At 53.9% G+C, this 26118-nt stretch overlaps 3 protein-coding genes and 1 non-coding gene across 6 annotated transcripts in view; 3 read left to right on the top strand and 1 right to left on the bottom strand.

The window, feature by feature from the left end:
• The window catches only part of Ranbp1 (RAN binding protein 1), a 9546-nt gene extending 5202 nt beyond the window's left edge, over nucleotides 1–4344 (top strand). Inside the window, exons 4-6 of the mRNA XM_028770543.1 lie at nucleotides 2473–2601; nucleotides 3379–3444; nucleotides 3947–4344. Coding sequence (XP_028626376.1) covers nucleotides 2473–2601; nucleotides 3379–3444; nucleotides 3947–4053 — 302 coding nt within the window. The 3' untranslated portion in view covers nucleotides 4054–4344. The remainder of the gene's footprint in view (nucleotides 1–2472; nucleotides 2602–3378; nucleotides 3445–3946) is intronic.
• LOC114623855 lies at nucleotides 3490–3619 on the top strand. The gene has a single exon (XR_003711837.1). It is a non-coding gene; the product is annotated as a small nucleolar RNA SNORA77 (small nucleolar RNA).
• Nucleotides 4345–8971: 4627 nt separating the features above from the next.
• On the top strand, nucleotides 8972–22806 carry Zdhhc8 (zinc finger DHHC-type containing 8). Of its 3 annotated transcripts, XM_028770535.1 has the most exons (12): nucleotides 8999–9201; nucleotides 14806–14927; nucleotides 15090–15247; nucleotides 15330–15502; nucleotides 15680–15782; nucleotides 16108–16199; nucleotides 16364–16499; nucleotides 16788–16908; nucleotides 16986–17095; nucleotides 18292–18930; nucleotides 19105–19289; nucleotides 20150–21296. In XM_028770535.1, the coding sequence occupies exons 1-12, from the start codon at nucleotides 9098–9100 to the stop codon at nucleotides 20319–20321; spliced, it is 2115 nt and encodes a 704-aa protein (XP_028626368.1). In that variant the 5' UTR covers nucleotides 8999–9097; the 3' UTR covers nucleotides 20322–21296. The 3 variants fall into 3 exon arrangements, with proteins under 3 accessions (XP_028626367.1, XP_028626368.1, XP_028626369.1); XM_028770534.1 differs by having other exon boundaries at nucleotides 8972–9201; nucleotides 18292–19289; nucleotides 20150–22806; XM_028770536.1 differs by lacking the exon at nucleotides 20150–21296 and adding an exon at nucleotides 21850–22806 and having other exon boundaries at nucleotides 18292–19289.
• A 593-nt stretch (nucleotides 22807–23399) lies between these two features.
• Ccdc188 (coiled-coil domain containing 188) lies at nucleotides 23400–25577 on the bottom strand. The gene is made up of 9 exons (XM_028770477.1): nucleotides 25050–25577; nucleotides 24807–24914; nucleotides 24615–24719; nucleotides 24481–24537; nucleotides 24337–24396; nucleotides 24172–24236; nucleotides 23990–24041; nucleotides 23670–23719; nucleotides 23400–23586 (listed from the first exon to the last, which is right to left on the bottom strand). The coding sequence occupies exons 1-9, from the start codon at nucleotides 25575–25577 to the stop codon at nucleotides 23400–23402; spliced, it is 1212 nt and encodes a 403-aa protein (XP_028626310.1).
• Between the last annotated feature and the right edge of the window lie 541 nt (nucleotides 25578–26118).

The raw sequence follows: 26118 nt of genomic DNA, 5'->3' as shown, positions 1-26118 counted from the left end.
ACCATTTCAGTTTGAATTTTCTTCAGAAATTCTCTTTATCAAATTTTGTTTTTGCTGGGCGGTGGTGGCGCACGCCTTTAATCCCAGCACTTGGGAGGCCTTGGAAGGCAGAGGCAGGCGGATTTCTGAGTTCCAGAGTTCGAGGCTAGCCTGGTCTACAGAGTGAGTTCCAGGACAGCCAGGGCTACACAGAAAAACCCTGTCTCAAAAAACCAAAAAAAAAAAGTTGTTTGTTTTTTTTTTTTTTTTACCCTTTGGTGGGGAAGGGGGTCCATGTATAGACCAAAGAACAACTCTGTGGAATCTGTTCTTTCCTTAACACTTTCACCTGAATTCTGGAATCAGACTTGGATCACTGAGGTTTTGTAGCTAGTGATTTTATCTACTGAACACATTTTTTTCTTTCCTTGGTGTGTGCATGTGCCATCCATGGCCATGGCAGTTGAACGGCAACGTGTAGAAGCTGGTTCTCCACTCCCCTGTGGTTCTGGGGGTGGGATTGATCAGCCTGTAAAGCGCCTTTACTGAGATAGTTTACAGACTCTTTCTATAGGCTATACTTTCTGTAGTCCATTGGGATCTTTTGTCCTGGGTACATAGGCAGACTGTAGATAAGACAGGGTATAGGGCTTACTTAAAAGGTGGCTTGCTGAGGCAGGGGCATGAGAAAGATCTTTGGCCTCCCTATCCCACAGTTGCCTCAGTTTCCCCTTAATCCCAATTTGGACCGTTCCCTTGGGGAGGTGGGGGAGGGAAATCAAGCTGCTCCCACAGCCTTGGTAGCAAGTAGTCTCTGGGATCCTCTCCACTTGGGCACCTGGGTGGAGCCTCTTGTTTCATGCATCCCACACAGGTTGTGGGTCAAGGTTGGGCATTATTAGTCACTGTTCTGTGGCTATGATAAGACACCATGGCTACGGCAGTTGTTAAAAGGCATTTAATTGGTGGCTTGCTTACAGTTTGAGAGGGTTAGTCCATCAGGAAACAACAGGAACAATAGCTAAGTGAGAGCAAGCTTTACAACCAGATCCATTTGAAATCCAAAGCCCACCCCCAGTGATACACTTCTTTCAACAAAGCCACACCTACTCTAACAAGGCCCCTCCTCCTAAGCCTTTCAATCACTTCTTCAACTGAGAATCAGACATGCAAAGCTGAGCCTCTGAGGGGCATTCTCACTCAGACCACCACAGGCATCAAGTGGGGTATGGGGAAAGTGAGAACGTTGATAGTGTGCACTTTCTGAGACCACTGTTGGGCTGCTGTGGCTCAGATCTCTTGAGTTCCAACTTTAGGTGTCATGTGTGGTCAGAGGGCCTCCCTGAAATCCTGGAAACACTGCCAAGGGTACAGGTACCAGTGGCTGGGTGTATACACCAGTGAGTGGTTCTAGATGCGCTGGCTTTCAGTGGAGGACAGTGATCTGTCAGTGCTTAGCTCTCCCTTGGTTCTGTATAGGACCTGAGGAATTCAGAATAAATATGTCTGAGTCATGACTTAATAACACTGATAGCCCTGCTTTCAGGCTCCTTTGCCTATGTTCTCACCTTTCAGTCAGCCAGGTTCATGCTGGTGTGGGCATGTGTTTGTAGCCATATGTTGGTCACCCTTAGGAAGGTTTGAGCAAGCCGGGCAGTGGTGGCTCACACCTTTAATCCCAGCACTTGGGAGGCAGAGGCAGGTGGATTTCTGAGTTTGAGGACAGCCAGGGCTATACAGGGAAACCCTGTCTCTCAAAAAAAAACAAAAACAGGAAGATTTGAGCTGGAGTAACTACCCTTAAACTGTCAGGAGGCAGAGCCTATGCTTCAGGGTTTTGAGCTTGTTCCCACACAAGGATTGTTCTGGTTTGATGCAGATGTGGTTTACATCAGGGTGTAGAGTTGTGTAGGCCTAAAATTCCTTCCCAGGAGTGAAAGATCTATACTTCTTTTAAGGTTCTAATGACAAATCAAGTTGTGATGCCACCAAACTGTACTCTGGGAACCAATGAGTTTATTAGACTTTCTTAAAGAAGAAAGGTGAGGGGTTATTTATAGAGGTATTGGTGCTCCTCACCCCATCAGGTTATGCCTGGAAAGCTTTGACCTAGCAGGGATGATGGCTTCACAGGTAAAGCCCCTCTCCCTTAGTCTTTCCCATCCTAATACTTTAGCCCCTCCTGGAAGAGAGCATATGCAGTTAGGGCAGAATTGCACAACCAGTGATAGGAAGTAGCTGGATACTTAGGTGGGGTCTCTGACCTTGAGGGGATATAAACAGTCCAGTCCAGCTGGGAAAATTTGCAAGTGGGCATAGTTGAACACCCCAGTATGGTGGTTGCTTGGCTCAGAGGGTAATAGGTACAACATCCTGGATCTCAGATTCCAGACTCCATGTTGACTGAAGTGGGTTCCCTCACTTGGTGAGCAGGTTGCTCTGGGTGAGGTCTGGGTGGTTTGGCCACTGTTCTCACAGGCTTCTCTCCCCTAGTCACACCGATGATGGAGCTGAAGCCGAATGCTGGCAGTGACCGCGCCTGGGTCTGGAATACCCACGCCGACTTTGCTGACGAGTGCCCCAAGCCTGAGCTGCTCGCCATCCGCTTCCTAAATGCTGAGAGTAAGCAGAACTTGCCCAACTGGGTCGCCTGCTGGGCAGCTGATGTTAGCCCAGAGCATGCAGAGCCTCTGAAATTCTAGGGGTTCTGTATAAACAGTTGTTGCATCCAGTTGACTCCCATCAGGTGTGTGGAACCAGAGACACACCCTAGAGTTTCCTCCTGCTGCTGCTTCTGCTTGGTTTCTGGTTCCTCAAGACTGGGACACTGGTGTCCCCTACGGACGCTTAGGCACCTGTACCAGCAAAGACTGCAGAGATCTGCAAGCCCTGGCTGATCTCTCTTCCATGGGGGAATCTTTCTAGTCTGAATTGCTACAAAGCTGTGCCCTGGGGATCATGGAGAGTCAGCAGGTACCATGGCAAATGCCCTAGTGGCTGGTGCTCTTGTGAAAGTGAGCCTTGCCCTTGGTTGGGAGTATGTGTATCTGGTAGTCCTTCCAACGTGAGTAGATCCTATAGTAAGAAGAGCTTTGGCCCTTGGTTGTCTGATTGTGATAGACAGCTAGCTGAGCAGAGTCAGTGGCCTCAGGAGGGACTCACTACAGGTATTAAATAGTCAGAAATTGCCATTGGGGCTGGGCGTGGTAACGCATGCCTTTAATCCCAGCATTTAGGCAGAGGTAGGTGGATCTCTTGAGTTCCAGGACAGCCAGGGATATGGAGCAGGATTCCGTCTAGAAAAACGCCATTGAGGACCATGAGTTGGCTCTTCAGAATTTTAGGGTCTTGCCAGTCTACTTTGAGAACTTTCAGACATAGTCCCTTTTCTTTTTACAGATGCACAAAAGTTCAAAACAAAGTTTGAAGAATGCAGGAAAGAAATTGAAGAGAGAGAAAAGAAAGGTGATGTGGTGCCCTGGGGCTGATGAAGGGTTGTGGAGCTGTTTTGCAGATTCACTCTGCACCTGGCTGCAGCTCCAGTCTGGTGCTTTTTCCATCTGCCAAAGAAACAATCCGGGGAGCTGTGGCTGCCTCTACCTACCTATCAAAGGCAATGCAGCTACCTGGGGACACGGTCTGATGCCTTGCGTCAGCTTATGGTCAGTTTCAAGTACAGAGCTGAGTCACAGCTCTTTGGAACCCACCAGGAGTGAAAGGGCTTTTAAGATATATTCCTTGTTTTCTCAACAAATTCTGTTTTCTGTTCCTCTGGGGCAGATGGGGCCTGGGTTAGTAAGTGACCACACATTACCAGCAGCTTGCTGGGCCCTCTTGGGCCCATCTGGGAAGAGTGGTGGGTGATGCTTGGGAAACAGGTCAAGCCTGAACTAGGTGAGTGCCAAGATCAGTACAGTCTCACAGCCAGACTTGTCTGTTGTCTTACTGCGTTTGCCTGTTTTTGCAGGACCAGGCAAAAATGATAATGCCGAGAAGGTGGCTGAGAAGCTGGAAGCCCTTTCTGTGAAGGAGGCCAGAGACGAGGCTGAAGAGAAGTCTGAAGAGAAGCAATGAGTCATTCTTTTCCCTTCCTTTTCTTTTTAAAAATTTGCCCTACCCTGTAAGGTTTGTTTTTATTCTGTTTTGTTTTTACAAGGGACTTTATAAAGAACTGAATTCCAACATTCAGGTTGTTTTTTTTTTTTTTTTAACTTTTTTTCCTCCAAGTTTTGACACCATTGAACATGACTTCAGAAATCCATTCCCCAGTCATGAAAATGTACTGTGCTAACTTTCTTTTCCATAGTGGAAACACTTATTTATAGTCATCAAAAATAGTGAATAAAAAATGCCTTTGAAAACCTGGACCAGCTGACAAGGCTATGTGAGGGGTGGGGAAGGTGTCTGTGCCTGGAGCCCCCCATGGCCACCTGTGTACCAGCCTGGTTTTCTCCTAGGAGAATCATTTTGTCAAAGTAGTGTGTCCCTGCTGTGGTTCTTAGAGACCATTGGACACTAGGGCATCGGCTGGTGCTGGAGGCCACTGGTGTGTGAGACTGCAATTGGCATTCAGGGCCAAGGTGGGCTGCTTCGTTGCTACTGGAATTATTGCTTTGTGCTGTTGTATAGGGTGTGTGTTTGTGTATGTGTGCGTGCGTGTGTGTTTGACGGATGTGTGAAGGAAGACTATTAAGTGCTTTCACCTTGGTGAAGAGAAGTGGTAGGTAGCTAAACATCTGCCTATAGGAAAAACTGGTTTTGGTTGGCTCTGGTTAACAGCAGCTCTCAGCTCAGTGGAGGAAAAGGCCACCATGGAGGGGCATATTCATTCTTGTACTGTTCCATAGTGTAGCTGTGTCTAGCCCTGCAACTCTCCTGTTGGAAGCCATTAGATGCCACAACACATCTCCAAATAGCGAGTTTGGACCTTGAATTCTAACCTCAGCACTGTTAGGTTTAGGGACTACTTAAATAAAACCTGCCTTATGTGGGGTTAGAGAAATGGCTTATCAGTTATGAACACTTGCTCTTGTAGAGGATTTGAGTTCAGCTTGAAGCTCACAATTAACTGACTCTCCAGAGAATTAGACATACTCTTTTCTTGCTAGACAAATCAAATGATACGCACATATACGCAGGCAAAAGGAAGACCTGATCTGACATATTGTGGGCCTCAGGAGCTTCAGGAGCCCCACCTTTCACAGGGTAGGAGCCTTGGCGAGGTCTGATTGCATTAACAGTATCTGGTCTCTTACTCTGTAGCAGACTGCCAATAATACCTGCCAGGGGTGGTTTAGAGTCTAGATATTTATTTGTTGATGTTTGTCTCACTAAACTGACCATTATGTCCGACCTTGTCCTTTGCAGGGTGTGCTTACAAATGCCTGCCTGCCTTCCTGTCTTTCTCCTCTCCCTCCCCTTTCCTCCCTGTCTCTTTCTCCCTCCCTCCCTTATTTTGTTTTGTTGAGACTTGGTTCCTCTGTGTAGCCCTGGCTGTACTTGAACTTTCTCTGTAGATCAAGCAGGCCTCGAACTCAAAAGATCTGCCTGCTGGGATTAGAAGTGTGTGCCGCTGAAGCCCAGCTTCAAACCTTGAACATTTTTAAGCTAGTAATCAAAGTATTCATTGTGACATTTCCATGTAGACAGACATACTGTACTTTACTATATTCATACCTCCCCTCCTTGCCCACACCTGCAAAAATACCTTTTCATTCCCCAAGCTGGTCTTTAAAAGCCAACTAAAGGCTGTCTTTTGGTTTTTCTCCATCCCAAGCAGAGATATGTATATGCGGTGGGGCCTGGTGTAGTAGAACTGAGACATTGGCCACAGGTGGCCTTCAGTGTACTTCATGGAAGGACTGTCCATGGGCTTGATTTTCCTCAAGGGAAGCCCTAGACTGAGGATTCAGGCTCACTTTTCAGCGTAGTGCACAGTAACCTTACCTTGAATAGTAAATGAACCTTTTGAGTGGGGTAAATGCCCTTATGGAGATGTTTTCTATTTAAAAAAAAGGACTTCCTGAGTGGAAAGTTTCTTCCTATGACTGGTGTTTGGCATGTCTCCCATGTCTGGCAGGAGAGGAGGGCGGCTACGATGGCTCCCATTCCTGGCATAAATTCTGTCAGACCCAGGAGGGCTCCTATTCTGCAAACAGAAGGGCCCTCCAAACTGGCTAGGGGACACTGCTGTCTTGTGCTCAGGTTGTATTCTGATGTACATTCAAGAAAGTGGCCTGTTGACACTGTAGACAGTGTAGCTAAAAGGAAGACTTATTGCTTCAAGTCTTGAGTGCCCTGTTGACAAAAGATTGGAGAATGTCAACAGGTTACTGAAGCTACCTAGCCTGGCAGAGGCTGTGCCAAGTGGGATGGAGTCTTAACAGGTTTTAGGGCTATAATACAGAGATATAACACCCTCTTATCCATGGGGGGCATTCCAAGACCCCCCCAGTAGATGCTGTAAACTTAAGGGGGTGCCAAGCCTTGTTCGTTACAGTGCATACACACCTGTGCTAAGTTTAGAAGTTAGGTAGACATAGTGGAAGATTCACAGTAACGAAGGCAGATACACTGCAATAGAATCGGGGATATAGTCTAAATATCTTACTGTAGGCCTTAGCAACCTCTTAAGTTTGCTTCATAGGGTCTCTGGCATCACTACTGTTGCACTTCGCGGATATTGAGATGCAAGAAAGCTACAAAGTATCAAGTGAGTAAGCTGAGGGATTTATATCCAAGGCTGGTAAGAGCAGAATAGTATAGTTATCAGATTGGTTAGTGTGAGATGGTCTTATGTAGCCCAGGCTGACCCTGAACTGGCTGTGCAGCTGAGGATAACTTTGAATTTAAGATCCTTCTAAATGCTGGGTTTTGGGCATATACATGTCCTGTGGTGCCGGGCTTTAAATAGGCCAGCATTCTACCAAGATACATCCTGACCATTTTTAGCTTGGCTAGCCTAGAATTCACTATGTAGACCAGGCTGGCCTCAAACTTAAGATCCACTTACCTCTGCCTCCCCAGTGCTGGGACTAAAGACATGGACCACCACATGCAGCTTTTTAGTTTTTGAGATGAGTTTCACTGTGTAGCCAAGGCTAGCCAGACTTAAGCAGTCTACCTGCCTCGCTCTACCAAGAGCTGGCATTACATGAGTCATATGGCATTACATAGTCACCTGGCTAATGGAACACAAATCTGAATTATTTATGGAATTTCCCATTTAATAATTTTGGACTGTGGATAGCTCAAAGTATGGGAAGTCAGAGTGCCATCGTGGTGAGTGCTGTTTTCTATCTCCATCTTAGTCCCTCCGCTGGGCTGGCTGCTATGGTAAAGGAAGTCTGCCTGGGATGTGGTGCCCAAGCTCCTTGCTGCCTTGCCAGCCCTATTCAGGAAGAAAGGGACCATATCACACTGGGCTCTGGCCTCAGCAGCTAGATCTGCCCCACCTAAGACTTCCCTGGAGTCTTTTCCATAACCATTGTTTGCTGTTTTACTACAAGGCTGTGGCAGTAGTGTGGCTGTCTTGGTACCCTACATACAACATGGAACTCTGCAGTGGGGGAGCTGTGAGTGGTGGAGCCTCCTGAGGCTCATAGAGCTTTCTATGTTATGGGCTGTAGGACAAGTCCAGGCTACAAGTTGGGGGGATTTAACTGAATTGTGTGCCTAGTGCAGAGGGCCAGCTGGATACTACCTGAGAGCGGAAAGGAGTTTGTATGCACTCTGCTCTCCACTGTGAGGTCACATCACTGCTTATCTTACCAACTCTGGAAGAACTCTTGGTAACCCTGAGCTGCGGCTTCTGGCATGGAATGACCGACAGAACAGAAATCTGAGAGAAAATCCATCACTGTTGATGCTGTTGAAAAGTTGTTTCTACATTAAGGCACTCACCCCTGAGCTGTGGGCCATCTAAGGAGCCCCAGGCCTACAAGCAGTGTTGTAGGGAGGAGGAGGTGTAGGGGGACTTCAGGTTTTGGCTGTACAGGAGATAGCTGCAGACAAGGGAAGAAGCCCCCAGTATCTCTAGGAAGGGGTGGAAGCTCGGGACTGGGTGTGACCCTGTGGAATCGCCAGCTAGCATACTGCCCAGGCCCTGAATAGGCTTCAGAGTAGATGTTGCGGCCTTGTGGAGTGGCCAAGGCAAGCAGTGGAGTTTGACCACGTTCTTACTCAAAACACTAAGGCTGATCTGCCAGGGGAAGCCAATGCAGATGCCTATCCTGCAGCATCCTTCGAGGGCCGGTCCACCTTAAGCATCTGCGTCCTGGCTCGGGCAGGTGGGCTTCCCCCCCCCCCCAGCGGGTGGTGAGCATGCGCAGCCTTTCTAGTCAAAGCCAGAGCTGGGTACAGGCACTTTCCCTAGGACACCAGCTTCCAAAGGTGTTTCTCCAAAGGTGTCTCTTAACATGCCTCAATCAAACCTGCGGCCTGAGCCAGGACGCAGAGGAACTCGGCGACTTAACTCTTAGTGTGTGGAGGGCTGCGAGTAGGGTAAGGTTTGGACAATATGCCCCTACTTTATCATAGCTATCTCCCTCACACCTCAGTGACTGGAAGGGGACCTTCAGCCTGTCCCGGGACTGTGTTTGGGGACCATGTAGGCCCAAGAGAGCTCTCGGGTTAGGACATGCGGCAGTAAGGATGAAAAAAGGGGGGGAGAGAGAAAGAGACAGGAAGGAAGGAAGGAAGGAAGGAAGGAAGGAAGGAAGGAAGGAAGGAAGGAAGGAAGGAAGGAAGGAAAGAAAGAAAGAAAGAAGGAAAGAAGGAAAGAGAAGAGAAAAAGAAAAAGGAACATGCTTCCCGTAGTCCTGCCGGTCCAGATGGTCGCTGCGCGTGCGTGGCGCGTCGGGCTACCCCGCAAAAGAGGAGTTGGCCACCCGGCGCTCCGCCCTCGGCCCGCCCCCGCCGCGGCCCTGCCGCCGGGTCCACCTTAAGGGGCGCGCTGACATCAGCGCGCCGCCGCCGCCCGTGGGGTGGGATTTCCTCCACTGCCACTGCCGCTGCCGCGGATCCTGCGCCGAGTCCAGCCCGCGCGCCCGACCCCGGCCCGACCCGGCCGGCCCCGCCCGCCCGGCCCGGGGAGGGATGCGGCGGCGCGGCGCCCAGGATGCCCCGAAGCCCCGGGACGCGCCTCAAACCCGCCAAGTACATCCCGGTGGCCACGGCCGCCGCGCTGTTGGTTGGCTCCAGCACCCTCTTCTTCGTATTCACGTGAGTCGGCGCCGGGTCCAGAGCCTGGTAGCAGCGGGGGACAGGGAGGCCGAGTAGGCGCACGTGCCCCACGGGGGCGGCGGTGGACTGGGCGGATCTGTAGGTTGCGGTGAGGGGCGGCGTCCGGGGAACGCAGACAGGTGAATGCCTGCCTCTGAGCGTTCTCGTAGGCCTGGGTGTGGTTGCAGCCCTTCATTCCCTCGGGGCTTTGGGCGGGGAGGACGCGTGTCACCTACAGACACCAACCTTCCTGGCGGGGGCCGGGGGCCAGGGAGTAGGAGCTATGAGCCCCACGTCGCAGCCAGCATGTAAAACCAACTTATTTCTGTAATTCTCGCGTAGGTGTGGCCTGCCCCCCAGCCATGGCTGGCTACTCCAGCTTGCCCAGGGCCCTCTACCCTCCCTGAACACAACACTGAAAGGCTCCACAACTTACACTTCTAGGCCTGGGGGACAAAAAGACCTCAGAGGCTAGGCCATCAGTCGTGGGGAGGGAGCACTCTTGCCAGCCTGGCACTCAGCAGCTCTAGCCTCAATTTCTTGACGTGGGCTAGCTCATAGGTCAGTGGTCAGTGTTGAGAATTTCTGACCACTCGTTTCTTTCTACAATTTCAAAGCCTTAACACAACTCAGGTGACCAAAAGGATGACTATTTGTTTCCAGGTAGGACAGTCCCAGATGTAAGTGAGCTTGAGCCACTCTTTCCACTTTGTAGAATCATATAGCAGCCTTTGTAGGAGTCTGAATTCAGTGCCTGTCGTGGGAGGAGAGTCCTTACCTGGAGGCTGGGGTTGGGTGGGTGCCACCGGCTGCAAAGAGCAAGTTTAAAAAAGGCCTGTGTGGACGGGCTTATTTCTGGCTCCAGAGAGAGCCTGTGTGTTCTTGTCACTCAGATGTTGTGGACTATGGGATAAGGAAGGGCTTGGGGAGCTAAGACTTGGGGATGCATCTTGGAAAATTCAGTCTTCCAGAGGTTTCAAGTGGGGTTCTGTTTGAGTGCGCTGAGGGTGTCTCAGGAACAGATTGTTGTCTTTTAACATAACTCTAAAATTAAAAGACATGCAATATGGGGATAAAAGTTTTAAGAGAAGTTAAAGTCCTCTCCCCCTGCTTTTCTCTCAGAGAACTTAAGTAGTTTCAAAGGGTCCTTCTGTGGTGGTTCCTGGACTTGACGCAGCCTCAAGCTTTGGACTCTAAGGTTGCTACCGTTTTCCTGGCCAGTGCTTCCTCTGTGTTCTTGAAGCTAGAGTCCTGGGGCTGTGCATGTTGGTGCTTCTGAGCCTTGGGCTCCCTTTGAGGGACAGCCACACTGACTGGTACTGGCTCTGCAGTTGCCATGACTTGGGCCCTGTTCCGTCTGTGTGCCACTTCATCTGCCCCTTGGGTGAGTCCCTGAAATGTGGGTGTGGCTGACCTGACTGCCCCACTCAGGTGGCTCTGTTCTCAGAAGAGGCTCCGATGGACAGCTGTGCTGATTTGGGCTATGCCAGGGTCCAGGCAGGTCTGGTGGCCAGCCTGGACAGCCTGGAGTAGGTGTCGTTTTCAAGATAGGATCCCTATCCTCTCAAGGCCCCCACCCCTTGCCGTTTCAGGCCCAGCCCACTGATACCTCAGTCCACTGTCAGGGCCTGTGTCAGGTCCTGACACTTGACCGGGTGTGTGTGTGTGTGTGTGTGTGATCCTTATATCTCCTCTCTGCGAATCTGGACTGCTTCTCTCAAGGTGCAGTTTATTTACATGCCAAGGAGAATTGGATCATTCAAGAAGGGAACCTAAGAACTGAAGGAGCAGGGACTCCTCCCAGCTCACCAAGAGGGTAGTAGGCCCAGCAGACATTCAGGCTAGGCTGAGGGTAGGCAGGATGTAGGATTTGAGATGAACTCCCTGGAGGTAGGGTGGGAGAGTGAGCCCCTTTCCCAGGAACCCTCTTGGGCTTCTGCTGGTGTGTGTCTCTCTCTGTGGTACAGTGCCAAGCTGGGTTTGGTGCTCGGATGGGTCTAAAAGCTTCCTCCAGGCCAGGCTACCCCTGAAATCCACTTTTCAAAAGGACATGGATAATGCATGCAGACTGGGGATTGCTGCCTGCTGGCCGACCCTAGAGCTGTGTTAAGCCATTTGGGCCCCTAGGGTGCTAGAGCTGCTTCAGGTGGGCCTGCGCTCTCTGCGTGGTTAGAAGCCCAGTCTGGGGCAGTAAGGAGTCTGGTTCTGACCCCTGGTAACCTTGGGGACCTGGGTAGAAGGCAGTGACTAGAGCATCATGGGAGGGAGACTAGGTTTAAAACTCTGTGCATTCTCCTGCTACGGTGTCCTGCTTGTGACAAATTACTGCTCTTCTGAGCCTGTTATTCCTTCTGTCCAAATGTCTAGGGATTGGACAGGTGGGTGCAGCTGTGTAGTACTCCACAGTGCCTTGGATGTCCAGAGTGGGTGGCTGGCCCCACAGGCCAGTAATGTTAGTGGTAATGAAGAATTTGATTAAAATAAAATGTCTAAGTAAAAACTTTCCATTCCAGATTTGGCTTTGGCAGTTATTCTGTTCCTGAAGTCACCCTCTTACTGGGTGGTGTCTCGATGCTGGCCTGTGTGGGGCTCCAGACCTCCACCTGGGTGGGGCACATGGTGATGGCTGTGTTGTTGCTCAGGATGCTTCTTAAGACCTTGGGTGCCAAGGTCTTCTAGCTCAGAACCCCAGAACTCGGAACACATGTATGCGCGCATACACACCCAGTCCTTAGCAGGGCTTGAGCCAACAGGAAAGAGTCCTTAGGAATGTAGCAGGTGGAACCTTCTTGCTCATTGAAGGCCAGATGCCTGCAGAGTCTGTCTGGCCAGCTGGAGGCAGTGGGGGGAGGGGGGCTGGCCAGGTGTGTCTCGTAGGCCCAGGCTGCAGGGGATGGACTCTACAGGCAGGCACTAAAACTAAGTAGAGGACTAAGCGCACAAGTACCTAGTACTCCTGACTGCAACATCCCTTGGGAAGGCTGGCGTATCCTTGAATGTCCTGTGTCTGTGTGTCCTCACCCTTTCGGCTTCAGTGGTCCTTGTGTGTGCTCATTTGCCCTGTGCTTGGGGGTGGTGGGAAGCACACAGAGCGAGAGAGCTTGCCTGAGTCCCATGGTAGTAGGCAGCTGACCTGGGTTAGACAAACCTGAGAGGAGGGTACCACATGGGTGTCTTCACAAGTGCCCACATTCACATGTCTCTGGGCATGAGCAAATGTGCAGGTATGTCTATATGCTGTGTGTGCCCACAGTGTCTACACCTGCATGTGCCTGTGTCTGCAGCTGTTCGTTGTTCACACATGTGGAATGGCTTTAAGTGTGGACCTTATCCAGACTCTGGTGGGGAGGCCAGAAGGCATCCAGCAGCACCTAGAGAGGACAGATGCTTGGTCCTGCACTCAGGTCAAGCTTTAGGGGCTTAGAGACAAGGACAGTTGAACTCCAGCTCAAAGTGCATCAGGCCCTCTGACACATAGCACACAAACACGTGCGCACACACAGATACACACACACATACACACACACACATCCTGCTGTATGTTTATGAAGCTGGTGCTTGCTCATGTCGTACAGAGGTTACCCAGCACCTCAATACCGTTGAGGTGCCCCACCTGTGCAAACTGCCAAACATGGCTCAGCACTGCCCCCTTGCTCCTCAGACATCTCGCTCAGGGCAGCTGTCTGACCCATGTGGTCTGCTAAGGAGCTAGAGAGGCAATACAGAAATACAGGCTGCCCTGCTGGGGAACCTGGGAGCTAGGCCATTTCTGCTTCATAGGCAGTGTACCTCCGAGGCTAGCCCAAGTGAAAACTAGGAGACACCCTGGCCCGAATGCCTGAGGTCTCCACTTCGTGTCAAGGAAAACCAAGGATGTGGCACTTCATGTAGGATACGGTCTTGTAAGGACTGAACCCAAGTCTACCCAAGCTTGGTCTGCCCACATACACCCCTACCTGCTCTCTCCGCACCTGAGTCTCCCCTTTACAGCATCCCTGTGACCCCTCACTTCTGCAGGTGGCACTAGGGTTTGACATTACGCTTTTGACTTTGTAGCATGGGGACTGAATTTTCACTTTGTACCAGTATGGAACTACCCCTCTCATTGGACACCACAGGGAGCTGGTGTGTCCTACCCAAGTCAGGCTGGCTGGAGGGCACCCCATCCCTAGAATACTTGACTGCTTCCCTCAGAGGTGTCTCTCCCCTATCTACTGAGCTCTTCACTGCTGGGCCATGAATCTCATTGTAGGGTGCCACTGTAGCTTTGCTGAATGGCATGGATTGGCGGTCAGACATGTTTTCTGTGTCATTTATGTCAGAGATGAGGAATGTAGAGTGAACGCTCCAGGCCGGCAGCTTGGGTGCAATCTCCTGCTGGACCCTCACGGCTGTGGCCTTTGTTGTCATGCTGTATGTCCGTGCTGGCCGTGGAAAGAGGATGGGGTATCATGGCTGGTGGCCCCATAGAGGGTGCTGCCGTGGGAAGCAGGAGCTTTAAATAGCCTCTTGCTTTCCACTAAAAATAGTTCTGCTGCCATGGAGGTGGTTGCTGGGGCGGCGGGCCTGGCTTCTGGCCAAGGCAGGCGTGGGCGCACAGCGTGGACTGTGCACTCGGGTGGCGGGTAGCTGCAGGCGGCCACCATCCACTCCATCTTGTGGTCAGGGCAACTGTGAGGGAAACCCCTCTGGCCTGGCTCCACAAAGGACCAAACACAGGCAGGAAATTAAACCCCTGTGTGTACCCCACCACTTGTCTCAGCAGCCAGTGACACAGAAGGAAACACTGTTTCCTGAAGCCAGAGGAGCTTCTTGAACAAGCGGGTGGACTTTAGTAGCTACTCCAGGGTCAGGACTGAGGGTTCAAGGCCTGGCATGTCTCTGTGGAGGGGATTCTGGTAAGGACCTGTGAGGGCTGAGGCAGATGTGCAAAGCCCTTATTATGAAGCTACAGAGATACATCTTCTGGAAGGCTTCTTGGAAAATGGGGTCAGAGGGGAAGCCTTGGCTCCAGGCTGTTGGATAGTAAGAGCAGAGTGTGTGTAAGGGTAGAGTGTGTGCAAGGGTAGAGTGTGCTTTCCCAGTGTTCTAGGTTTCCTGTGCTACCACCTGGCAAACAAGGTAACAAACCCAAAAGAAGGGTCTGCCAGGACTACAGCTAGGGCGCCAGAACACAGGAGGACATCCCCATCACTGGCTGAAGCAGGGCTGTGACTGCCATAACTCAGCGAGTACCCTGCTAAAGAGTCCATATCGGCACAGCTCTGGCATGGCCTGACTCGAGCTGCTGGGTAGCTCACTGCCTCAGGAGTATGGTAGCTCTGTGGCCATCCCAGTCCTGTGCCCTAGGCTGATGGGCCTCTCCAAGTAATTTCCTCAGCTGTGCATGGTGTTGCAGACAGTGGCCCTGGGGTTGCCAGGGTTGGAGCTGATGCACTGAGCTTACACTGAGCATGATGGACACAGCCAAGGAGTTGTGATGGCTAAGATCTGCTGTGTGCCTGCCCGGAGGTGGCCTGCTGGGCCCAGATGCATACATATAGCTGTGTCTCAACGTTCTGACCTCCTCCATAGCCCCAGCTCTCTGCCCGTTATCCATCGCAGGTGCCCATGGTTGACAAGAGCTGTGTCCCCAGCTATTCCTGTCTACAATGGCATCCTCTTCCTCTTTGTCCTGGCCAACTTCAGTATGGCTACCTTCATGGACCCTGGAGTCTTCCCCCGAGGTAGGTCCCTGTTTGGGGCAGCTTATCTGCTTGTCACTGGAGTGTAAGTGGCTGATTTGGGGCTCTCAGTAGGTGGGCTGGGCAGAGATTAGAGAGGTCCTCTCCTGCTAGGAAACTCACCTTCCTGTACTCTTGCCACCCTCCTGGGCTCCTGATGTCCAGCGGACGAGGATGAGGACAAGGAGGATGACTTCCGGGCCCCACTGTACAAGAATGTGGACGTGCGGGGCATCCAGGTCCGCATGAAGTGGTGTGCGACATGCCACTTCTACCGTCCACCACGCTGCTCACACTGCAGCGTCTGTGACAACTGTGTGGAGGTGACCACCCCTGTCCCGTCCCCACCAGTCCCTGTGCCCAGCTCCTACCTCCCCATGCGTTCTGACACACTGCCCCTGCCAGGACTTTGACCACCACTGCCCCTGGGTCAACAACTGCATTGGACGCCGCAACTACCGTTACTTCTTCCTGTTCCTGCTGTCACTCAGCGCGCACATGGTAGGGGTGGTGGCCTTCGGCCTGCTGTACGTGCTCAATCACTCAGAGGGGCTGGGAGCTGCCCACACCACCATCACGTATCCTTATCCTCACATGGTCCCCCTCGGCAGCATCCTGGGGGTGGGTGTCAGTGGATACGTGAGTCTTCCAGAAGAGTTGCTGTGCTTAGACAAGAGGGGCCCATAAGAACTGTCACTGCAATGGGGGAGGGGGTCTTCATGTTCTTGCCTCAGCTGTTGGCCTTAACAGGCCAGCATGGCTGTCATGTGTGTGGCTGGCCTTTTCTTCATTCCTGTCATCGGCCTCACTGGCTTCCACGTGGTACTGGTCACGCGGGGGCGCACCACCAATGAGCAGGTGCAGAACCTGTGGGCTGGGCCTCAGGACCCCTCGTGTGAGGTTGCTCAGGCAGCTGCGGGAGGAGGGGCTCAGGGTGTGGGGCCGTGGCTGCCCATCCCGTTGCACACTCACAACCCATGGACACTGCAGCCACCAACAACTCAAGGCCTGGGAATGCTATAGCTTCCTGCAAGGGATAACCTGGGTGTAGGGCACTGTTGGGCCCATTTTGCCCACATTGATTGCTTCCCATGAGGACCACTTCTGAGGACCCCACCTACCTTTGCCTGTCTCCCTGCCTGTCTTGGGTGGTCAGGCTGGCTGAGGGGACCCATGTCCACAGGTGACTGGGAAGTTCCGCGGGGGTGTGAATCCCTTCACCCGAGGCTGCTATGGGAACGTGGAACACGTGTTATGCAGTCCCCTGGCACCCCGGTGAGGCCCGGCCTGGGCAGGGGGACAAAAGGCCTGTTCTGGGTGTGGGGTGGGCAGCCTCGGACCCTCAGCCTGGTTCCTTTCTGCTCTGGCTAGGTGGGGCTGGCCCTGCCCTTGTTTGTTCTTGCCTGTTTGTCTGGCCACTGACCTCTACCCTGGCACAGATATGTGGTGGAACCCCCCAGGATGCCGCTCTCAGTGAGCCTAAAGCCACCCTTCCTGAGGCCTGAGCTCCTGGACCGAGCTGTGCCCCTCAAGGTCAAACTTAGCGACAATGGGCTGAAAGCTGGCCGCAGCAAGGTGGGGGTCTGGACTGGAACAGTAAGGGTGTGTGAGTGGGACTGTGGGGTGTAGGGTGGGGACAGGAAGAAGAGGTAGAGAGACTGGGCAAGCTTTATGCATGTGTCCAAAGCCACAGGAAGACAGGCATTAGTGGCACATGTCTAATCCCAGCACTTGGGAGGCAGAGGCAGGTGGATATATGAGTTCGAGGCTAGCCTGGTCTACAGAGTGAGTTCCAGAACAGCCAGGGCTACACAGAGAAACCCTGTCTCAAGACTTCACCTACCACTGCTCTCTCTTCCTTAGTCCAAAGGCAGTCTAGACCAGCTGGATGAGAAACCTCTGGACTTGGGACCTCCACTGCCTCCCAAAATAGAAGCTGGCACCTTTGGAAGAGATCTGAAGACACCTAGACCTGGCAGTGCTGGTGAGGTGGAGGGCAGCTAAGGAAAGGGACATGGGCTGGCTTTTGTGTCACTCCATGACTGTGATCCCTCTTCTCAGAGAGTGCCCTATCAGTACAGAGGACCAGTCCCCCAACACCTGCCATGTATAAGTTCCGGCCAGCCTTCTCCACTGGTCCCAAGACACCCTTTTGTGGACCTAGTGAGCAGGTAAGCTAGGCTCTGCCTCTGGCAAGATCCTATCCCTGGGAGGGATCTGCCCCCTGGAAAAGGTCTGTCCCTGGGGAGAGCCGTGTTTGGTCATGGTGTCCTGTTCCCATGCTTGTGCTTCTGACAAGGCCACACTTGTCACAGAGTTGTCATGTGCATGCTGGCAGGACTGCATCCTCTGGCCTTGTTGAGCTGGGGTCCCTTGGAGGGGAGCAGATGAGACCATCTTGGCCTGGCTTCTCTACTGGCATTGCTCACAGACCAGGAGGGGCAGCCTCCCCATCTAGCAGTTAGGATGTCTGGAATTCCATTAGTCATTCTGTAAGGCCCACAGGAGCCCTTAGAAGAATTGGAGGTTTGTTTGAGACAGCACATTTATTTTCCTGAGTTAAGTACTTCTTTGTCTATCACTGTGGAACAGTCAGCAACATGGAGCCACCTGTGGTCTGATCCAGAACCCCAAGTGTTCCCCTAGCTGCTGTCCTCCTAGAGGTTCTACACATCTAGACCAGCTCTCTCCTGGAGGCTTCCTTACTATCTAGGCCATCGAGTGAGAGTGAGCCTGGGCACCTACAGACAAGGCTCCATCCTGGTGGCAGTGTGGTATCCCCGCTGCCTAGCAGGGGAGCTATGTAGATGAGAAGGGTGGGCTTTGGACACCCTGTGCCACCGCCTTCCTGTGACTGACTTTACCCCACAAAGGATTTCATAAGGCTGCTTGAGTACACCAGGGCAAGTTATTCTTACAGGCTTTGGGATTTGAGGGGCCTGTGGCTCAAGTCTAGTCACAGAACCTAAAGAAGCCCTCTACCTGTGGCTGTGGCTGCGGCTGCACCTGCTCTGGGTTTGAGAAGCCCAAGACCATAGACCTTGTGTCTGGAGAAGCCTGCTCTGGCCTGGTCACCTTAGGGTCTGTGTGCCTATTAGTGATTGTGGGTAGAAGCAGGCCCCACACCAGCTTCCCTTTGGAGGTAAATTCTGGGATCACAGTGCCAACTCTTGTGTTCCAGCTTCCACCCATAGTAGGCGCGGGAGGGTTATATGAGGGACAGGGATGGGAATCTCCTGTTCTATAGATCAGATTGTCCTTGCTTCCATGGCTGCTGTATTGAACCACAGCCTCAGAGTTCTTGGTGCTACAGGGTCAGGTAAGAGGTTAAGTGTGTACAGTAGTAAGAAGACCCTGTCCTCCACAGGTCCCAGGTTCTGACTCCCTTACTCTGGCAGATGACAGCGCCCACAGTCTAGACTTTGTGTCCGAGCCCAGCCTGGATCTCCCAGACCACGGGCCTGGTGGTCTGCATCCTACCTACCCCCCCTCCCCACCCCTCAACGCCACTGAGGCCTTCTCAGGTGCCTTACGCTCCCTGAGTCTCAAGGCTGCCAGTCGGCGGGGTGGGGACCATATGACCTTACAGCCACTGCGCTCTGAAGGTGGGCCCCCTACGCCCCACCATGGTCCCTTTGCTCCTCATGCACTGCCCAACCGAAATGGCAGCCTGTCCTATGACAGCCTACTTAACCCTGGCTCACCCAGTGGCCATGCATGCTCCACACACCCCTCTGTTGGTATGGCCGGCTACCATTCACCCTACCTGCACCCTGGGCCATCAGATCCGCCACGGCCCCCACCCCGCAGCTTCAGCCCTGTGCTGGGTCCCCGGCCCAGGGAGCCCTCTCCTGTGCGCTATGACAACCTGTCTCGGACCATCATGGCCTCTATCCAAGAGCGCAAGGATAGAGAAGAGCGTGAGCGGCTGCTGCGTTCCCAGACTGACTCACTCTTTGGCGACTCTGGTGTCTATGACACACCCAGCTCCTACAGCCTGCAACAGGCCAGTGTGTTAACAGAAGGTCCCCGTGGCTCTGTGCTGCGCTATGGCTCCAGGGATGACCTCGTGGCCGGGCCTGGCTTTGGTGGTGCCCGCAATCCTGCCCTGCAGACATCATTGTCCTCACTGTCGAGCTCCATGAGTCGGGCACCTCGGACATCTTCCTCCTCCCTACAGGCTGACCAGGCCAACAACAACGCCCCAGGACCCCGACCTGGCAGTGGTTCACACAGGTCACCTGCCCGTCAGGGCCTGCCTTCCCCACCAGGCACCCCCCGATCGCCCTCCTACTCTGGCTCCAAGGCTGTCGCCTTTATCCACACGGACCTCCCGGACCGGCAGCCCTCACTGGCTATGCAGAGGTGGGTGCCCAGAAGTGGAGATAGGTTTCCCCATACAGGACTCCTCATGACCTGTTTCTCCCAGCTCATAATAGAGACCCATAGGTTGTCTGTAGGGACGGTACAAGGCCTTACCTTGCCTTCAAGGCCCCTAGTTACCCCTGGGTACAGTATGCATGTGGAAAGACATTTGCATGCTGAGCCAGCACAGACTTTGCTCAGAGCCCTCCTAGAGCTAGCTTTACTTGGGTGTGTGGACTCCTACCTTCCCAGGTAAGCTGTCCCTTCCCTGGTCTTGATAAATGCTCAGGGTGCTGAGACTGGGAGAGATTGCCTCACCACTACTCCTATGTACTGAGCATGCAGTCCCAGGTTAGCAGTGAGCCTCCATGCCTAAAAGTGGGGAAGGGCAGGGGGACCCAGGTGTGAGTGCTGGCTTCATTGTTTTGGTCTCAGGTGAGGCCTGGAAGGAGACTCTGTTTAGGCTGTGTGGCTACAAAGGCTCCATGAGTCCTCCCTCAGGGCAACAGTAGGACCTCTGGCCAGGCCAGGGGATGGGAGTGGTGTCCCCGTTTTCCCAAGAAAGTAGTAAAAGGGCTGCATGTCCACTACTGGGCTTCCCAACTCCAGTCCCAGTTGGCAGGTACGGCCCAGCAGCTCTGGTTAGCTGCTCTTTGGGTATCTAACTGCAAGAGAGCAGTGTACCCATAGGGGTGACAGCGGTTCTGGAAATACCTGTCCTGTGACCGTGTGATCCTAAGGACAAGGACTGTGCAGGGTCCAGGACACAGGGCTTCAGTCCACATCTACACGTGTCCTGTCACCCACTGTCCTGTGTTCACTGTGTGTGCATGTGTGTGTATGTGCTTGTTTTGATGCAGGGATCACCCTCAGCTGAAGACCCCCCCAAGTAAGCTTAACGGGCAGTCCCCAGGCATGGCCCGTCTGGGGCCTGCTGCCAGCCCCATGGGGCCCAACGCCAGCCCTGCCCGGCACACGCTGGTTAAGAAGGTGTCCGGCGTGGGTGGGACTACGTACGAAATCTCGGTGTGAGAACTGACCACCACTCATCTGCTGTGATTCCACGGGGACCAGGACCCCCACAGTAGCTCCCCAACCCTATCAAGTTCTCTGCCCCAGGGAGGAGGCTACCCAAGCCTGCTGTGGACACGCCAACAGGAAAGAAAGCCTTGCCTCCACAGCTTGTGCTCCGGCCTCTGCCTGTTCATCTCCTTACCTAGCACTTACAGGGCAGATGCATCCAAGGCTGTGGGCTGTGACGGGGACCTGGACTGCCTCCTTCATCAGCCAAGCCCAGCCCTGCACCCTATTGCCCTCACTCCCTAAGGCCAGTCCCCTACAGTCCCGTGGGTCCACCCACTCCTGGCTGGATGGGTTGCTCAGCCCTTGTCTCCAGCTGCTCCTAATTCATGGCCTTTCACTGACAAAGCTGGCCGCTTGTTGCTTGGCAAGGCCTGTGCTTTGCAGGGAGCGTAACCCTGGCCTGCTCTGGGTTGGGATGGATGGATGAACAGATGGACAGATAATCCATCTGTAGCAGGGGTCCCAGCTCCCTCTGTTCCTGTCTTGCCTGGCTGGTGGGTTCCTGTCCCAGTGTCTGTATGCTGTGCTGCCGTGCCACGTCTGATGTGTTAGTGCTCGGCTGCCACTGTTCTTTCATCAAAGCCTTAACTTCTGCTTTATGCTCTTGTGGAAGGTGATGGGGGTGGAACAGACCAGAGCAGAGAGGGGGCCAGATGCTCCCCCAGGGGCCAGTGGGGCCTAGAGCCCCCTCCCTCTCTCTCAGGCCTTCCCTGCCAAACTGGAGAGTCCTCACCCCAAAGCGTACCGAGCACTGGCTTGTTTGGCCAGCTCAGCTGGAAAGCACATCAGGGAGGGGTCAGTTCTTCCCCTGGCGTCAGGGACCTGAGTAAGCACATGGCAGCGTCTGCTTGCATTGTGTCTGTTTTATGTTTTTATATTTACATCTATATATCTATAATTTTATTAAAAAAAAAGGAAAAATCATTTTGATCCTTTCCTTGGGCAAGGCTGTGGGTGCAGGGGAGGTTCTCAGGAAGGGGGTTGGCCAGCTGGTACAGGGTGGCACATTCCTCTTGGACGTTTCTGCTGACAGGCCAAGTCAGGCCTAGTTGGTAATGGACTTTTGTTGATGAGTTGCAAAGGTCTCTTACTCCCAGTCTGTGTCATGCTGGACAACAGGGTGTTTGGTGAAAGGCTAGGACCTCAGCTGCCTCCTGGGACTCTGAGGCACAAAAGGGCTTGGAGCAAGTACAATACAGTGGAGGCTGCACATGACGCCTGATTGAGAACCCTACTGAAACTGCTATACTCTAGAATGCCCTCTTCCCTGCCTTATGTCAAGGGAGGAATTAGGGAGTGTCAGAAAGCCAAGTTTTTTTTTTTTCTGAGCTGGGGCTCAGAGCAGGGTTGGAGAGGGCTACACTAGGCCCACCCAGAGTTTCAGGGAGGGGAGGTGTCCAAAGCCAAGGGGCCCCTTAGCTCTACCCCCTGCTGACTTCCACCTTTCTGCTTCTCTCTCATGGATATCGGCCAACAGGGGTCGCGTTGGCAGCTGTAGTCGTGGATGGGGGTGGCGTGGTCCGCCCAGGGGGACTCCTGGCCTGCACCTGTGCCACCTTGGCCATCCTCAGGATCACCCGCCGCTGCGGGCCCCCTGGAGCGTGGCTGCTGGGGCGGCCCCCCGTGGGACCATTTGTCGGCTACATTCTGCTGCATCCAGCCTTTTCCCCAGCCTCTCAGGTCCCTAACAGGACACGAGTAGGTGGCTCTAGGGCCATGGACAATCTTCTGGGGACCCAGAAGACCAGCCTGCTGTAGATCTTTGGAGTCGGTCGGGCTGGATGTAGCCTGGGGATCCCTGTCCCGTTCCTTGTCAACCAGCCACATCTTGACTGATCAGTCTGCCAGGGCCCAGGACCCTGTCTCCAGGTGACCTCAGGAAGTCCCCCCACCTGCTGCAGGGGTCCAGTGACCCAGTGGGGGTGGCCTCAGAGCTACTGGGAACCAGCATGACCTTCACCCCAACCTCCTTACCCCTTCCAAGCACTTTAAGCCACTTCCTCTAGGGAGCCCAGGCCTCTGTGGGTGGGGCTGGGGTGGGGGTCTCAGGTCACCGCAGGTTACTGCACTCCCCCACTCTACCCTAAGCCCCTGAACAGATGCCTTAAAGTCCTGGAGCTGCCAGACAACCTGGTGCACCATGAACCTGGTCCACCCGTCTTTGCCTCTTGCCTGCTCTGACCCTGCCTGGGTCTTCTGCATCCAAGGGTGATACCTCTGGGAATACCCAAGCCTGCCTGCCTGGATGCCCCTGGGAGGAGTCAGAACAGAACCCCTGCCAACGCCTCTTTTCACACAGGGGTCATGTCCTGGGGTCCAGTTCTGGGTGACAGTTCTGTGTCTCCCATCTGGGGACAGATCCACAAACTGTTTTCTGTTCTATAGGATTTCCCTCCCTCAACTTCCCTAATAAATTTTTTTGTGTTTACCTCTATGGCACTGCCCAGCTATGTGGGTACCCTGATTTTAGCCTTGGACAGTGCCAGGAGGCTGGGTTAGACAGGGACCATGAGGGGCCGAGAGTCCCTGCAGAATTGACAAGGTAGAAATGGGTCAGCAGATTCAGGGCTCTGATTTCCACAGTCCCTGGGAGAGTCTGGTCCAGAGCATTGAGGATCCTCCTAGATCCCCAGGTTACCTAGGGAAGACCACCCTGCCACACCCTCAAGCTTCAGGAGGCCTTGTGGAGGGATACACTTGGGAGCAGATAGAAGCCAACACTGGGGTCTGAGGCAGGGGGCCCCACCACCAAACCCCTACCACCAGAGTGATTCAAAAAGTTCTCAAACCTCTGGCCCACAAAGCCCCAGTTTCCATGGAAACAAGCTTACATGCAAAGTGTGTCATGACTGTATATCCAGCTGCAGGCCCAGCCCTCAGGACTAGCCCCTCCTCCACCCTTCTCTGCAGCTCCTGGTAGGGACTGTATGCAGTGGTGGTGTAGACAAGGATCAGTAAGGTCCCTGGGCCCCTGGGGCAGCACCAGCCACCTGGCTTTCTCCTTGCTGGGGCCACTGGGCTTCTGGTCTAGAAAGGCAGGAAGTCGTCCACCTCGAGGCGCAAGAAGGGACCCAGTAGGGCCCTGAGCTTCCAGACGGCGGCTCGGCTCAGCAGGGGTGGCACCAGCCCCTCGAAGGGTGTGGGGTCCACCACGTACACGTAGGCCGCTGTGCAGGCCAGCAGACCACCCAGCAGCAGCCTCAAGGCCAGCAGCCTGCAGGCAGTGGCAGTTAAGGGGTAGGGAACACCCATGGGGATGATCGTGGGGGACTGGGCTCTGACCCAAAAGTGACCTACCAGAGGTGGCCCTTTAGGCCCTCGGAACATCCCAGCTGTGGCCTGCCTTTCTGTCAGGGAGGGGGCTGGGTCAGAGCCTGTCCTCAGTACCTTGGGGGCCCTGGGGGAGGGCAGGTCCCTAGCCCTGAGATACCCACAGTAAATAGACTATTGTATGGTCAGCCCAGCTGTGCCTGTTCCCCTCCCTTTCCAGGGATAGTCTATTGCCACCACTGGGCTCAAGTCCTGAGTCCTGGTCCCTAAAGTCCATTTCTCAGAACCTCCCTAGCACTTCCCTGGTTGGGGACTCTGGAATCAGCAGGGATGGGGTGGGGACTTACCTGCATCATTTGCTGTTGCTTCCTGGCCTGTGTGCGGCAGTGAGCCCTCTCCCTGGAGGAAGGACACTGTCACAACCATGCAGCCCTTGCCCCCAACCTGGCACCACCCCTTCTGTAGGACTGAAGGTCAGAGGAGGGTCCACCCCATCCCAACCTGGCTTAGCCCGGGGTCCCTGCATCACCCCAGAATCTCCAGCTGAATGTCTTCCATCTGCTCTAAAACCCCCCGGATGTCTTTCTTGAGGTTCTAGGAGGCAGAGGAAGTGAAGCCAGTCCTCTGGCCCATCACTGTCATACCCACTGGCTCTCATGGCCATCATCCCTACCATGATCCTTTGACGACCTACCAGGAGCCCGGTGGCCTGATTGTTCAGAGCCATGTGTACCTCGGCCACACCGTCCCACACCTGAGGGCAGGGAATTGGGCCTGCATCATACCTAAGGCACAGGACATAGCACGGGCTCCCTCCCACCAAAGGCCAAGCAGGCACCTCAGTAATGGCCATCTTCTTCCTCTCAAAGGACAATCGGATCTGTTGCAGCTCACTCTGGGTGGGGAGGAGGAGTGTGGGCACAGGACCCTGCTCCCTGCTCCCCGGGCCAAGCCCCTCTCCCCAGGGCCCACCTGGGACTGCCGCACAAAGGACTCTTTCCCTGGGCAGAGCTCCTGCTGCCGCAACAGCTGCATAGGTGCCCTGTCTTCCAGGGGCTGGGTGGCTGACTCAGGGGACTGTGGGAAAAGCCCTGGGTCATGCCCAAGGCTGTGCATAGCTGGGGGTACTGCTGCATGGGTCCGGCACTGCGCACTCCCGCTTACCCAGGCCAGGGCTGTACAGCTTGAGTGCTCAGAACATAGAGGCAGGAACTGCTGCCCTGGCCCCAGGAGGGCCCCCAGCTGCTCCCGAAGGTCCTGGTTCTGCCTTTTCTGGGGGAGGGGGCAGAAAGATGGGGGCCACCTGTCCTGTCACTTGCCTGAGAAGGCAGGAAGCTGAAGCAGGTGGGCTGGGGCCAGGGCTTGGAAGAGCAGCCTAGTACCCATTGGCCTATGGAATGCTCTCACCAGACTGTGGTTCTCCTGTTCCAGCTGCAGAAAGGAATGTTCCGCAGACCCCAGTGTCCTGCCCTGAAGCTGTGTGGGAGCTGGTCTGGATGAAGCTGTGGCCCTTCCTCTGGGAGGTAGGGTTGGGCATGGGCAGGGCCTGGGTCCTGAGGTGGGGGATCCTGCCTGCCTAGGTAGCCCCTGCTCATGCCCTGGATGTAGGGGCCAGCCCCACTCTACCTCAGTCTCCCCTTCTTGTCTGGCCCCTGCTGGCTCTCGAGCTCTCTGTCGTGGGATCTCCCCTTCACTTGACAGAAACATCCCAGGCGCTTCTCCTCCCACTCTGGGTCCCCCACTCCCTGTCCCTGGAGCTGGGAACAGTCTGGAAGACTCTAATGACTGAGTGGACTGAAGGGGGACCAGACAGGGCCACCTTACAAATCCCTGACAGGGCTGATCCAGGCATCCTCCATGGCTGCTTGAAACTGGGGCCGGGGGATGCTGTGGGTGAGAGTGTCCACAGGGTCCCAGGGGTTTTGGCCCCTCCATTGGTCCCTGTGACCCGTTCCTGACCCCAGGTCCAGGCTCTGGCCTGGCTAACCTGCCACTCTCTTTGAGGGCACTTTGGATGTCACTCTGGCTCACAACTCTACCCAGGGTGACAGTCACAAAGGCCTGGGTACAGTCAGGGAGGTCACAATGGGCTGGGGCTAGGGCTGGGGCAGAAGGGAGGAGAGTGGTCTACTCCGGCCTCTGCCCAGTTCTCACTGGCCCCAAAGCCTCTGCCACTATGTCTTTTTTTCTCTCTGTGTGGAGGAATGTTCATGGTGCCCATTCATTCTCAGAAGGCTGGCCCTGGAAAAAGTTGGCCCTGGGAGAAATCATATGTGGCAGCTATCCCAACTCCAAGTTCAAGGCCCTCTACTAAGTGTCCCTGTCAGGATCTAGCAGAGAAAAAGTAGTTGACAGAGATCATCAAGACTTCACCCCTTTGATTATGCCTTCAGGACCAATCAAGTTGCCAATGACCTGCTTCTGAGCCATGCTCAGAAGGGTTAAGTCATAGCCATGCTCATGTCTGAGTGTTGGG

Source organism: Grammomys surdaster, unplaced genomic scaffold (assembly GCF_004785775.1).
Source record: "Grammomys surdaster isolate TR1022 unplaced genomic scaffold, NIH_TR_1.0 202, whole genome shotgun sequence".
NCBI lineage: Eukaryota > Metazoa > Chordata > Mammalia > Rodentia > Muridae > Grammomys > Grammomys surdaster.
This window is presented reverse-complemented; position numbering and strand designations above follow the sequence as displayed.